This window comes from Echiichthys vipera (genome assembly GCF_963691815.1).
Source record: "Echiichthys vipera genome assembly, chromosome: 2".
Classification (NCBI taxonomy): domain Eukaryota; kingdom Metazoa; phylum Chordata; class Actinopteri; order Perciformes; family Trachinidae; genus Echiichthys; species Echiichthys vipera.
Genome location: NC_139827.1, coordinates 16,372,487 through 16,386,946, shown reverse-complemented (window position 1 = coordinate 16,386,946; position 14,460 = coordinate 16,372,487). Strand labels below are relative to the sequence as shown.

General features: G+C 40.1%; 1 protein-coding gene across 2 annotated transcripts; it reads left to right on the top strand.

Annotated features, from left to right (window-relative positions):
- Window positions 1-6,180: 6,180 nt before the first annotated feature.
- Window positions 6,181-13,636, top strand: lyl1 (LYL1 basic helix-loop-helix family member). 2 transcript variants are annotated; one of them, XM_083924651.1, is made up of 4 exons: window positions 6,181-6,651; window positions 7,934-9,428; window positions 11,161-11,258; window positions 12,521-13,636. In XM_083924651.1, exons 2-4 carry the CDS (start codon window positions 8,710-8,712, stop codon window positions 13,051-13,053), a joined length of 1,350 nt encoding a protein of 449 aa, XP_083780777.1. In that variant the 5' UTR covers window positions 6,181-6,651; window positions 7,934-8,709; the 3' UTR covers window positions 13,054-13,636. The 2 variants fall into 2 exon arrangements, with proteins under 2 accessions (XP_083780777.1, XP_083780776.1); XM_083924650.1 differs by having other exon boundaries at window positions 12,482-13,636.
- The last annotated feature ends 824 nt before the right edge of the window (window positions 13,637-14,460 follow it).

Sequence of the window (14,460 nt, the reverse complement as noted above, 5' to 3'; positions counted from 1 at the left end):
AAAGGCCATGATAAAGGTCCAGTGCAAGGCTTCGGCAGCGACTCAACTCTGCTGCTCACACTTTTAAAACATTGTGGCTGATGTTTTTAATATTGTTTTTTCTCATGGACACAGCCAAAGGTTTTTCTAGCATGCATGGCCTTCATGAAATTGATATATGTGGTTTTAGGCACGGACGTATTGATTATAGTGGATTACGGAACGTAATTGCTTAACTTTTTTAGTAGGCTTAAACAAATATTATAACTTGATATGCTACACTTCTTTTTTTTTATCTAATACTTATAGCATAGCACACGTGTCTTTCTTTCGAGACAGACTCGCTCGGAAATTGTCGTCAATAACACAAAGATTTCTACAAGTCCTCCCGCGTTCATTAGAAGCAAAAATGGCGGCGTCCTTTGGGAAGCCTGCGCCACTGAGAATAGGAATGAATGGGCACCATTTTTAGGTCCGCTGTCCATTCTTTCTTGTCCATGACTGTCAGCAGTCGAAGGTAATGTGGTAAATAAATAAAAACATTTGTGTCTTTTTTGACTGTCCATTATGAGTTGAACAATGTTATATAGGAGTGAAATGTTTAGTATGTTTGGTACTTTTAGATTCATGTTTGATAATATGAATTTATAGCCTAGGTGTTCATCAATAGTCATTTTTCTTTTCAAAATGTTTCAGGCTAGAAAACAATGGTTTCTGTGCTCCATCTTTTTCACTCACTCAACACCCGCTTTTTTTTAAAACTCACAAATCCTTTCCTCGACTCAACTTTTTATTTGTTTATTTATTTGAACAGATGGTACTTGATATTATTTATAAATTAATTAAGCTTGTTTTAATTCTTTTTCATCTACAAGACTCTGATCTACTATTTTAATATCTTTGCGCATATTGTTAATAATATTGCAAGCCACCTACTTTAATCAAACACCTGCTGTGTGCTGATGAGATGGAGGACGTCTCGGTCATGTTAATACAAGTAGGTAAGATCCGATTCTAGGCTGGCACGTTTTGTCCTAAATCTCCCACATAAAATCAAACTCTTAGTGTTTTCTGTAGTTGGATGGCCGGTCTCCATCAATCAGGAAAAATAAACAGAGTCAACATCTGTCGCAGCAGAGGAGGAGAGAGAGCGTCTGTCCCAGCCAGCGCTCGTAGCATTGTTTGTCACTTTCTCCATGAAATGCTCTGCGAATATTGCCTCAAACAATTAGTTTCCAGTGATCCGTATCGCCCAGCACACAATAGTGTTTACATGACATGGAGGAAATGTGGCCATAGAGCCCACTTTGGGGAGTGTGTGTGTATGTGTGTGTGTGTGTGTGTGTGTGTGCTTCTGTTTTCTCGGGCATGTGTTAATTCATTAGAAATAAAATGCTGTGTAGCTCACTTTTGCCTAACCATGGTATGACCAGTAGCTTAAGGTGACTAACATTAGCTAATTTCTCTTGCATATTGTTGTATAACTGGAATTTCTCAGTCAGTCTTCTGATTTTTTGGTTCTTTTCTACTTGTGCTACTGTTACAAAACATTTGAGCTCAGTGAGGTCAAACTAATGATGATCTTTAAAGTGACGGAAAATATTTTTGGCAAATGAAAGGATATTCAATGTGTAGCCAGAATGTGTGGTCACAGTTGGCACTTGGCGCACTGCCACCTTAAATAAATGGAAGATGGTGTTGCTTTGCAACGTAAAACTTTGACAGGGATGTTGAAGAACCAGGTTGATACACAGGAGTCATTGCAAAAAGGTGGCATTTATTAACCAAAAGTTTACTGAAACAGAGGGAAAATTTGAACCAGGGTAATTCAACCAAACCAAATTAAACTTAAGCAAAAAGAACAGAAACTAATGAAAGCTAAACTAAGGGGTAGCAGTGAGCTACCACCTCGTTCATCCCTGTTAGTCCAGTGACAGGCATGTTTCATTCAGCCTCACCTAACTGGAAACTACCACCTGTCCAAGTTTAGTATACGGTGAGCAAACAAAAGCAAACAAAAACAAATAACAAACCTTTAAGGTAAGATATCTGAGTTACTGCTGACGTCACAATGTTCCTATGGGCACACATACATACCAACAATATAAAATAACGTATTTTACCGCAGAACTATCTTCCTGTATTCAGCTGATTAGAGAAGCTGATCTTCCCCTTTCAACAGACAACAACCTATTTAAAAACAAATGTATCAAATGTGTGCTATTTCTAGAACCTGGAACTCTAAAGACATGACAAATGTTGGGGAGCAGGGCCTATAGTGAAAAATGAGAAATGCTATTCACACCTCTGTTCAGCATTAGTTATAGGTTAAAGTCTTACTTTTATAGGCTTGATAACTAAAAAAAAAGTGGCTCAGCAAAAATAATAATTTGAAATAATCCTCCTCTTGTGGCTGTTGAACAACTACTGTAGCCGGCAAGCTAAGTGCTAACACACTAGCCATCCATGGACATAATGACAATAACAACCTTTGTTTTTTTCGACGTGTGCGGCATTTTGTTCCTGGGATTGTACATAACTTCATTCAATAAAAGCTCATTGAAGAGGGAAACAAAGCTAATGAGCTTGCTGCTAATTATCAAGCCTTTTAACCCTGTGGGTAACAGGACAATACAAATTACAGGGTTAAAAAACAGTTGATGTTGCAACACAGCTAATGAGCTACGATAGCTTCCTTAATTTTGCACAGTTCAACTCTGTCATGGCCTGCTATTGCTCAATCATGCCAGTTCATCAAATTTATCCAAAAAATTTGAGTTTTCACAGCAGTAACCAGGCTTTAATTCTGCTATTTATCTAAGAAAAATATGTTCAATAACCACATACAGTATGACAGTAACGTTATGTCATATTCATTTTGGTTCCTGCACTACAACAGGTGGCAGCCCACTTTCTTTAGACTGAAGACAAGCCACAAGCTTTTCAATCGCCACTCCTCACCCACACGTGCTTACTGACCCAGCAAGATGATCTATGTTATTTCTGCAGGCAGGCACACACACGCACGCAAGCACACTGCATTTAAGCACAATGGCTCCCCAATCCATACTCCATTTATGGAGCTGGGTATTTTGAGGTAGTCAGGAGGAGGGCGTGACAGCGGGGCTCTAAGATTAAAACAATCCTCTCTAGATTTCTTCCTCACTCAAGGGAAAAGCGGAAGCTGTCTGTTATCGTTCGTTTCTATTATTATTCCCCGTTTACAATTTGGGTGTTCATAATGAGCCGTAAATGAGAGTCAACAACTTGTCTTCTGTGTCTTTCCTCTTTTGAGAGCGCTGCACAGACGACTGTGACTTTCTGAGAATTCAGGCTTTTACAGTAAGAGGGGGGAAACCCAAGATGTTCTGCATTCTCATTTTGTCAGTTTAACAAACTATAAAACTGCCCGGAACCTAAATTACAAGAAAATGTACAACTCACTGACTGTGACTGTTCATGAAAATCACTAAAAATATTATTATAGAATAATTCAAGGATGTAATATTCACTATTCATACCCAAATCAGCACACAAATGGAAGAAATCGAAACTATAATACAATCTATTTACTTGTAAAAATGAGTAAACTTGGGTTTCTTTTAAAGTCGACCGAAGTGTTAATCACAGGAAGAATATAATCAAAACTATTCAAAAAATTATCATTATTTAAAAAAAAATACTGGAAATAAAATTACAATAAAATCTATTTACATTATATACATGGGTTACACATTTTACCTCAACTTGTTTTGTCCCTTTTTCCTCGGAAATCCGTGTTTGTCATTGAAAAGATGAATAAATGTCACAAATATTTGGACCAAAACAATGAAGGGTCCATTTCAAACATTTTGTCTTGACTTTGAAAAACTTTATCAGATTTGCTAGCACACATAGCCACAAATAACAATAAACAATCACTGAAATAACAGTATTTAAAAGCATTATCATTATTATTTATTATAGTTTATTCATGAACCAAAAAGCAACAGGCACAAAACAAAAGTGTGCTGATAAAACAGAAATGTGAAACTGTTTAATTATATGACGTTAAACATGGGCAAATACAGCAAAGGAAAAGTTAATCCCAGCGGATGTCTCTCTGTCCCTTGAGTAGCTTTTTATATGTTACAGGCAAATTTCGTGCTGCATCTGCAGGCACAGCGGTGCCACTGCAACGCTATTCTGGCACACAGAGGGCGATCACCTGGAACCGCAGCTGCAGGACGCAAAAGAGTGTGACAGTCCAGTAGACGACACTGTCTGCACTCTGATCATATTTCCGCATACTCAGACCTCAGAGCAGTTATAGTTTATAATGAAGATGATGATGACTACAATGAAAAAAAATGAACAATGATGACGATCATGAGGATGATGAAGGTGATGACAGAATTGTTGAGCAGTTACTCAAACTGCTTTTTTTTCTTTCCCAGGACCTTGAAGGTCACATTACTGTGAAGCCTTTATAATGTTTGTGTTTCAGTCTGTCTAAGAAGGAAATGACGAAGGGAATGTAAAAGAGGTGCTGACCCTGAGAGAGAGAGAGAGAGAGAGAGAGAGAGAGAGAGAGAGGGGGGGGGGGGAGAGGGAGAGAGAGAGAGAGAGAAAGAGAGAGAGAGAGAGAGAGAGAGAGAGAGAGAGAGAGAGAGAGAGAGAGAGAGAGAGAGAGAGAGAGAGAGAGAGAGAGAGAGAGAGAGAGAGACACTTTGGGAAGAACAGGAACATATTTAGGAAGGAAGTTTGGGAGCTCTTGGAGAGGAAAGTTACCATGATGACGACTTGTGCGTTGGTCATCAGTGACACAGGTGCGCTCTGATGTCATAACAGAAAAAGCCTTAGCCCATAAAGTAAGTAAGTATTCATGTAATAAGCAGGATAATGGTTCATGGTTTAACTCACAATAATTACCCGCTCGCTCTGGATTATCCCTTACATATACTGCAGCAAGAGATTACTTCCATCATCCATTAAGTGATTAATTGTTTCTGCTTTGAGAAATGTTTGAGAATAGTAATTAAAAAAAAAAAAACATTATACATTTGGATAATAAATCAAAATCATATGATAAATAATAAAAAAAAATATCATAAATAATAATAAAAAAAACCTCACATTTTAGAGCTGAAACCAACAAATGTTTGACATTTTTCCTTAAAAATGATTGAAACAATTTCTGATCTATTATGAATTTTGTATTGATCAACTAATTGATTAACTGACCTCCTGAGATTATAACCAGGATAAATCCATCTTTGTCATCAAATATTTGGACGAAAAACAGTGAAGGAACCACTTTGTCTTTCCGTCTTAAAACCAGGATAAGACAATCGACTTCAATAAGAGAAAGGTTATATTCAGGAGCATTTGCTCCTTTTCTCGCATGAATGCTTAATATCTGCTCATCTCATCATCAGTTTGTCTCAAATTACCAAAAAAAGAACATAGAGTATTTTTATAGTGCTGCTACCAAGACACAATATAAAGGGACTTTACAGCTAATAATCAAGATGTAAAAATAACCATTAACAGTAGACATTTTAAGATGGATATTAGGTGATTCCCCATGGGCTTCTTTTGGCATTGTCCGTGTATGAACATCCATTCTATGTGTGTATGAAGAAGCATGTGTGTAAGACTATTTATTATATTGTGATATAAGTGCATTTGCAGATATTTTCTTGGAAACAGTCCAGATCCCTTCATAGTCTGGGACTGCCCTGTCTAGAGTGTGTGTGTGTGTGTGTGTGTGTGTGTGTGAACCAGCTTGTGTGTGTGATTGTAATGAAAAGTGTGTGTGATGGTATTGGTGGTGGAGGGGGAGGAGGGGTGGTGGAGGTTCCTTATCTACAGGCCACAGGCAGCTTTTGAGGCTCTTATCAGCAGCCACCATATTGTACTAGCACATCCTCTTGTCCAGCAGGGAGCGGAAAACTCTCCTGCAACATGGTCCCCTCTCTCTCTCTCTCTCCTGCAACATGGTTCCCTCTCTCTCTCTCTCTCTCTCTCTCTCTCTCTCTCTCTCTCTCTCTCTCTCCCTCTCCCTCCCCCTCTCTCGCTCTCTCTCTCTCTCTCTCCTCCTGCTCTCTCTCTTTCTCTCTTCCCCTTGCTCTCTCTCACTCACCTCACATTTGCCAGTACCAGAGCTCTCCGACTGGCAACCAGCTAGAGCATTGTGTCTTCTTGGCGAAGAGAGTGAGAAGGAAGGTATAGACAGGACAGTGAGAGAGAGAGAGAGAAAGAGAGAGAGAGAGAGAGAGAGAGAGAGAGAGAAAGAGAGAGAGAGAGAAAAAACATCTCCACGCTTTGAGTGTGTCTTCGTTCAAAGGACCAACTTCAAAACGAAAAACAAATACGTGCGTTTGTTGTGACTTTATCTCTTTATGAATATTTGGGACTTTTATTTTATATATATATATATATGTGTGTGTTTGTATATACCTAATTATTAATGTTCAAAGGGATTCACTGGGTATGAAGAGTGTTTTGAGTGGCGTCAGACAGTTCTGACCTTAGACTGACAGACAGACACTGACAGGCGGCAGAAGGAGGAGGAAGAGGAGGAGGAGGAAGGTGTTAAACACTGAGGAGATACAACATATGCGTTCAGAGATCACTTGAACGGATTTTGCATGACGACAGACGAGCCACACTGGATGTCATAATGTATCTGTGAGTACATAAACTTTAATTAGTTGTATGTGTTTTTTTATGCAGTCTGTATTTTATGAATGTTGTTATTATCATTAAAATGTGTATAGATAAATACATAAATATATAATCCATATATAAGTAAGAAAAAAGCATTTAATGGAAGTTTCTGTTATATGTGCCATATTTCATTAACACTAGAGCTGCAATGATTACCGTAGTTAATCAACAGAAAATGAATCACCAACTACTGAGTCAGAAAATGTCGTTTCCAGCATCTCAAATATGGAGATTTCCAGCTTTTCTCTGTTTTATTTTATATTTAATTTTGGTTTTGGACTGACAAAACAAGACATCATGCCTTTAAAGACATCACCTTGGACTAAAAAAAACTATAAATATTCTTTGACATTTGATAGACCAGCCTACTAATTGAGAAAATAATCAGCAGATTAAATGATAATGAAAATAACCATTAGTTGCAGACCTAGCATACAGTATGTTTTTTAAGTACAATAGTTTCTGTTGAAAATAGGTAATAAAAAGTGGTTGGTGGTAAATAGATAGTAAATATATGTCTGAGGCTTTGTTAGATGGTCATTTGTTGTATTAACTTTACTAATTTTTACTTGTTACGTTAAATAGCCTACAATATAATATTGTGCATTTGGATTAAACAAAACATAAAGCATAATATATAAATGGATAAATAATAACATATTATATTTTAATGAAATATAGGTAGCGTAAAAGTAAATTATTAGACAACTCTGCTATATCGTCTATGCTACAACGGAGTACACGAGCAGTCATAATTGCTTTGTTTCTTGGCTACCACAACAAAGTTCATTATTTTTTAAAATTGTGCATCTCATTATGCTTTCAGAAAATAAAGCCTTTCATCTTTAACCTTCTGTGCAGCTTCTTATATGACGGTATAAGACTACTGCAAAATTAAACCATAAACAAAAAGCTACCTGCGAGTGTCATCTGATATCATTGTGAAAGAGGGAACTGTCCAAAATAAAGTCATGACCACTAGAAAAGACAAAACAGGAACACTTGCGATTGCAAAACCTGAGAGTAAAACAAACGTCTCCCTCTCTGTGAAGGGTACAACTGTGAATAAACTTGATATCCAGCATTTAAACATCCCATCAGGGCTGTACTATACGATGAATCTGTCACTTTAATTGCATAAAACTCAGATTTTAAACTGAAGACCTTCCACTGAGGGAACAGTGTGAGTGAGTGAGTTACATTTGAGTGAGCGTTACCTGAGTGTTTTTCTTTTGTTCAACAGACTCTTTGATATCAATCCAATCTTTGGGGCTCTGGGACGTTTTGAATGCTTAAAAGGATTTTGACTCACATCCTTAAAAATACACGCAGACAGATAGACGGACGGACTCATTAAAAGCAGCCACTGGAGGCTCGTTCAAAACCTAAAATCTGATTTGGAGTGGATTTTTCTCACAGTGCATTCTGAGCAGCAGACCGCAACATCCACCCCGGCTCCACGCTGCACTCTGAGACGATACCGCAGAAGTCACCCTCCAATAAAGACCACGAGGACTGCAACATATATTTCCTAGGCACCCTCTGTAATGTTGAAGTGAGGGAATGAATAGAGTCTCACGTTTACTTACACTCTAGATACATCCAGCAGAGGCAGGAATGATGGGTAACGGGCCTAGTTCAGAGGTCAGCTGCACCTCTATCCGAGGCACATATATTCTTGACTGACAGATCAAAGATACTCATACTGACCCAGCAACTGATGGATTTCAGGTTGGCCGGAGGGAAATCTACATTTCTAGTGAGGTAGAGCGGCAAAAAAATTATTATCTGCAGAAAAGCGGAAACAAAAGACGAGGAAAAAAGCGTTATAAGGAAAACACACATACACTTTGGTAGGGGACGTTTTTGGGGCTGTGGGACAAGCTGCAGGTGGTTCACATGGACATGTCGCTTATTCTCACACACATACAGAGACGCTGACACACTCACGGCAAACACGCTGGGCAGCTAAGAGCAACGGAAGTACTGACGGGGGATTCCCCCAGAGTCTTCGCCACCATGATGGAGAAGCTAAACCCCACCGGCCCACCTGCCTCATCCCCTGACCTACCTCGCCCTTCCTCCTCCACTGCCTCCTCCCCATCCTGTGCCTCCATAGAGCAGCACAGTCCCTTCGAGAACAAGACTTCAGCATCCTTGGATGCTATCAGTCCACATCCTGCTAACAAGACAAGGCACAAGGGACACACGGATGTCCTTTGTGCTGGCTCAATTCAGTCCCCCATTGCCACGACGATGACATTAACCAGTCACCACGCAAATACAGCTGCTGCACCAGAGCCCATCGTCATGGAGACAAAGAAGGAAGAGGAGAAGCAAGGAGGACCAAAAAATACCACAGCCCCTACTGCTTCTGCCAATGGGTCCCCAACTCTTTCCTCTCCACCTCCACTCCTCCCAGCACCAGCCAAGATGAAGCCAACACCAGCTGTGTCCTTTCCTTCATCTTCATCATCCTCTCCTCTTCCTCCACACATTCCAGTCATCAGCCTTGGTCATAGCAAACCTCCTCTGCCAATCCCCAATACCCCTTTGACTGCCCTCCACCCGATTCCCAACCTCCTACATGGGCCCCATGGGGACCTTCGGCGCAGTCAGATGACCTGTTTGCCTGTGGCCAGCCCTGGAGCTTCGGCAGCTTCTGGGGGGGCTTTGGCTCGGTCCCCAGGACCCATATTGCCTCAGCAGTACCTGTCGGCACACCCCTTCTTCACCAGGTGAGATTTAGCTTATATGCCCTCATCAGTGAGTGCAGAGCAGAGTGATTTTCCATTCTCAGATTGTTTCATGTAAAGCATTTCTGGCAGCAAAGCTTTATATTCCACAAGACAAAAAGGCAAAGGGTGGTGAAAAGACAGAAAGTTATTCTCTTTTTATCTTGCAACTCCTTTTAGGGGTCCTGACCCCAAGGATGGGAACCACAGAACAGACACAGCAGACAGCACGCATAGTGTTATACAGTAACAAAATGTGTGTTAATATCAGCCTGTGAATGTTCTCATTCGTCCAGGTCATCGTTATCCTCAAAGCAATTTCAGTCAAAAACAACTGGACTGGTTGTTTGTCTAGGAAGACGTTTCACCTCTCATCCAAGAGGCTTCATCAGTTCATGTACGCATCTGACCAGGCTGGGACTGGTCCAACTAACTGGTGTGGAGATCCAGGTATTTAGGCACTTGGAGCACAAAGGGTGTCAGTGACATCATCGGCCTTGTGAGAGGTTAAATACCTGGATCTCACACCAGTTAGTTGGACCAGTCCCAGCCTGGTCAGATGCGTACATGAACTGATGAAGCCTCTTGTCTTCCTAGACAAACAACCAGTCCAGTTGTTTTTGACTGAAATTGCTTTGAGGATGTGTTAATATCAGTTTCATAAACTAACTAAATAATTCTGGAGGTTGCATTTGAACCTGTAAGGGAGTCTGAATTACGGAAAATATTTTATTATTTATAAGTTCTAAGCTATAATAAATAATAGCTTCAGCCCTCTAAAGAACATCATAAAGTATATCAAACAAAAGACGAATAAATGCCACGAAGTCGTTCACCTCCTTTTCCCCATGCAATGTAAACAGATGTGAAGCTCTAACATAAAATCACACAATACGCTTTCCTGAGAGCGATGATAAAGATGCTGCTGCCTTGTTGGTGACAATTTTCTGTTTCATATGAAACCTCAACTGCTACTACTGCAATTTCACGACCTCCTTTTGTGATTAATGGCTATGCTGCACCGTTATGCGAAATTGACAGCAGGATGTGTGCTGTTATGAAGGAACCTCACATTCCTCGCGCTAAATTTACTCATCAGGACATTTCGTTGCTGAACACGAGTTACGTCATGGAATTTTTTTAACTGTGCATTTAGCACCAAATAATTCTAGCCAAATTTTGTTGTTGAACTGACAAAAGACTATAAAACAGAACTCAGAGCTCTTTCTGGGCTTGTAGATTTGGCAACTCTTTGCTTGCACTCATGAAGAAAGGCATTAATCCGCAGATATTATCAAAGCCCTAATATTGTTTATCTTTTCTCTACTCCAAGAAGGATTTTCTTCACAATTTCTTGCTGTAACTAATGAGCATCAGCTAAATAAAAAGTGGGACATTTTACAACTAAGGTCTTACCATCTGTCATGGAGGTCTGGGAATAGGATTCTCTCTTCACTTCTCTCTGGTCTAACAGGAAGCCTTCATCTATTTTATCCCCCTGAAGTAGAACTAGCCAGTAACAGAATTAATGACACTGGGCTAAGACTCTGCATGCACACTCTATCAATGCCACCAACATAATCACACTGCAGTTAATGGCTTCCACCATCTTCTTCATGCCGCTAAGATTTATTTATATTTACAAGGCTGGAACAACTCAACAATGTAAACTGTTTTTTACATTTAGCTGTACTTTAAAAATGCCACATTTTCACACATTTCGCTGTGTTTCTAGTTCTTACCTGGGTCCCTCAGGAGGAAACTATGGTGTCATCAACAACAGCCGGATCAAGAGAAGACCCTCATCACACTTTGAGATGGAGATCAATGACTGTGAGTTTCTGTGTAACAAAATAATGAATCAAACATCAATACTGATACAGCCATAGTTACTGTATGCAAATGTCTGCATGTTTGAAATATTTGTATTGATCGAATTGCTGCCCACACCATCGAGAAAGTTAATATTGAATGTATTTAAGGATAAGGTTGCAAATGTTCTGTATCTTGCTTATTGTCAACAAGTCTTGTTAAGAAAACAAAACAACAGCAATGACGTGTCAGCCGAGCTCTCAATAGTTTCCTACTTCCTTAAAGGTATGATATGTAGAAAGTATTGCTTAATGTTATTAAACACACTCCATTCAGAGTCAGCCATTCATCTGTTCCCAGGCTCAACAGTCAGAGAGCGCATCGAAGGTCGAGCGAGCGAGAGAGAGAGCACTGTTCAGTGAGGACAAGGCACTGAATCAGAGGAATAAAATAATGTTTTCTGATTGTCTTACAGCGGTTCGGCTCAAAGCCTAAATAAACAAACACAGCGCTTTGCACATCTCTGTTGGAAGGTTCTGCATTGTCAGATTATGAGTGAATGCAGAGCTTCACCCCGTCTCTACTTGTCATGTAACAGACACACTGCTTTCTACCGTGTGTCAGTATAATACGGTGAGGGGGAGGGGCGTCACAAATCAGGGGTTGGGAATCAGAGAGCTGATCACTGGGCATGTGGAGTGAGTGCCTCTTTGCCAACAACCGTCCCGCAAAGAGCCAAAGAAAAAGAAATCCAGTCAGAGGGCAGTGCTTCTGCAGGTACAGACATCACCACGGTGGGTCATGATGATTAAGAGGCATCACTTCTGTAGTAGTTCATACATTGCTGTTTAGGGCAATACTACATATTATACCTTTAACATATCCGTGGCTTTCAGCACCAAGCCCAGTTGTTCTTACTAAAGACATAAATGTTTTAAAAATGCGTCGTAGATACATCGTAAAAACTACATTTATATTTATATGCGGTATTGACTGAAAATAAATTAAAGTGCCCATCTAAACGTGATGAACGAAGATCTTCCAGTGCAACAGTGTGGTTCATTCACGTGTTAGTTAAACAGTTCACGTGTTAGAAGTGGTTTTAAGAACAACTGAATTCTAAGTTAATAGGGCCTACAATATATCAAGCTTTGGCTGCACACCACTTGTTGTTGGTTTTGGTCTTTTTTAGGGGATTTGTTGACAATAATAATATATACTAACTTCTTCTTATATCCTTTAAGGCTCTTCACACTCAGACAGTGATTATGTGTGTCTAACAGGCCCTCCTCAGAAACTCGCTCGCCGTGTCTTCACCAACAGCCGCGAGCGCTGGCGACAGCAGAACGTGAATGGGGCATTCTCTGAGCTGAGAAAACTCATTCCGACACACCCACCCGACAAGAAACTCAGCAAGAATGAAATCCTCCGTCTGGCTGTGAAGTACATCAACTTCTTGGTCACTCTGCTCAATGACCAGGCAGAGGACAAGAACAGGGACTCAGCTGAGGATGAAGACGAGGGCCCCGCGGCTGGGTTGGACAGTAATAAACGGAACATTCTTTTTCAGCGCAACACTCCTCCTCTGCCCCACGCCACCCCGCCATCCTCAGCCCGTCCTGCGACAGTCCACAGAGACAGAGACTCAACTGACTCAGTCATCGCTCTGGCTAACTCCCCAGCTACATCCAGTTGCTATGGTGACACGGACAGTGAGGAAAGCTTTGGGACCAAGACCTCTTTGGTGTCCCATGGCATTCTGGGAAAAGTCGAGGGTCAGATAAGGATGGTGGCAGCCACAAATGATGAGCGGTGAAACCAAAAGACAGCAAACAAAGAGGTGTAAATGTCACAGGACACACAATCATTGTCATATACCAAAAGGGTTTCAGGATTCTCTTTTCATCTCCCAGGTAGGGAAATAAGAAGGAAATGGATTTTGGGAGACTTTTTTGTACTTATTACCGTCATAGTGTGAGACAACTGAACTGTGCTGTGAGGCAAGTTAAGAGGCATAAAACATCACAACTTTCAAATAGACTTGAACATGTTTTATTTGCAAATAAGGTCCCAGAATGCCTTTGTTATACATTAAACCTCAACACACACACTAATACACAGATTTAAAAAAATTAAGGATCTTAAATCCCCCTCTTAAGGCCAATAAAAATATATATCATTCTCAAGAGGGTTAAAAAAAACAGATTTATTTGTTCCAGTCTAAATGCAGCCTCAGAAATGTCCATGTAAATAATCAGCATTGTCCCAGTACAATACGGTGACTTAAGAATGCTTATTATTACTTATTTTCAGAGAAGCAGGGCCGATGGTCCCACCCTGACATTGTGACACACTTGAACCAGACAGAAATAAAGTGTGTTTTAGTTTGCTCTTCCTTATTTGACATCCTCTTATTGCAGAACCAAGGACTGCTCTTTGTCAGCACGATTTCTCAACACATCCAAATGTTTTGCCTATTTGTCAAACGTTTGGGGAACATTAGTTTATCCTCAAAGTGTTCAGTACTTTGTAGAAATCTCAGTGTGAGATAACCACAATAAGTGTTGGATGTATAAATAAATTGCTATTGGGTTAGGTTAAGAACAAACCAAATCAAAGATGAATGGTTGTTTTAAACAATAACCTTTAGATAAGTCATGTCTATGTCTGGATTAATAGAATTTGTCACCAAACATTACAGAGTATGGGCAGAATATTTTAAGACAAACGCTGTGTTTGTTAATGCTGTCCACCAGAATTAATAAATGCACTAATAAACAAGGGAGCGATAAACAACCTACCTTGCACAGCAGCCGAACTCTTGTGATAAATCACGAGAATTGCGTTTACATGTCTCACAAAAATCTGTCTTATCATGCTCCAAGTTACGCTTTTTTGTTTCGACTACAAGTCATCCAGCCAATCAGCGTACTGTGAGAAGCTACTGGCAGTGGACAGATGTAGGGTGATGACTCTTTTGTTTAGAACAACAATGTCGGCTCCTAAAGAGGTTAGCTTAGACGCTGAAATAGCATCAGTTTGATCAGAACTGGAAAAGTTTTCTTCATTGAGAGAAGAGAAGGCACTGAAGGCTTTTCTCAATGAAAAATGTTTTCTCTCTTCTCCTGATTGACTTGATTGGCAAGAGTTTGATAGACAGATGGTTCATCCAGTCACCTGCCAGGTATGTTTTGAGTGTGCCTGCCCTTTTCCAAACAGTCTC

Bases quoted from the DNA above. Each gene is read 5' to 3' on its own strand.
- lyl1 (XM_083924650.1), top strand. From the start codon at position 8,710: ATGATGGAGAAGCTAAACCCCACCGGCCCACCTGCCTCATCCCCTGAC. The intron at 9,429-11,160 runs GTGAGATTTAGC...CTGTGTTTCTAG, and splicing joins GCACACCCCTTCTTCACCAG to TTCTTACCTGGGTCCCTCAG. The intron at 11,259-12,481 runs GTGAGTTTCTGT...ATATCCTTTAAG, and splicing joins TGAGATGGAGATCAATGACT to GCTCTTCACACTCAGACAGT.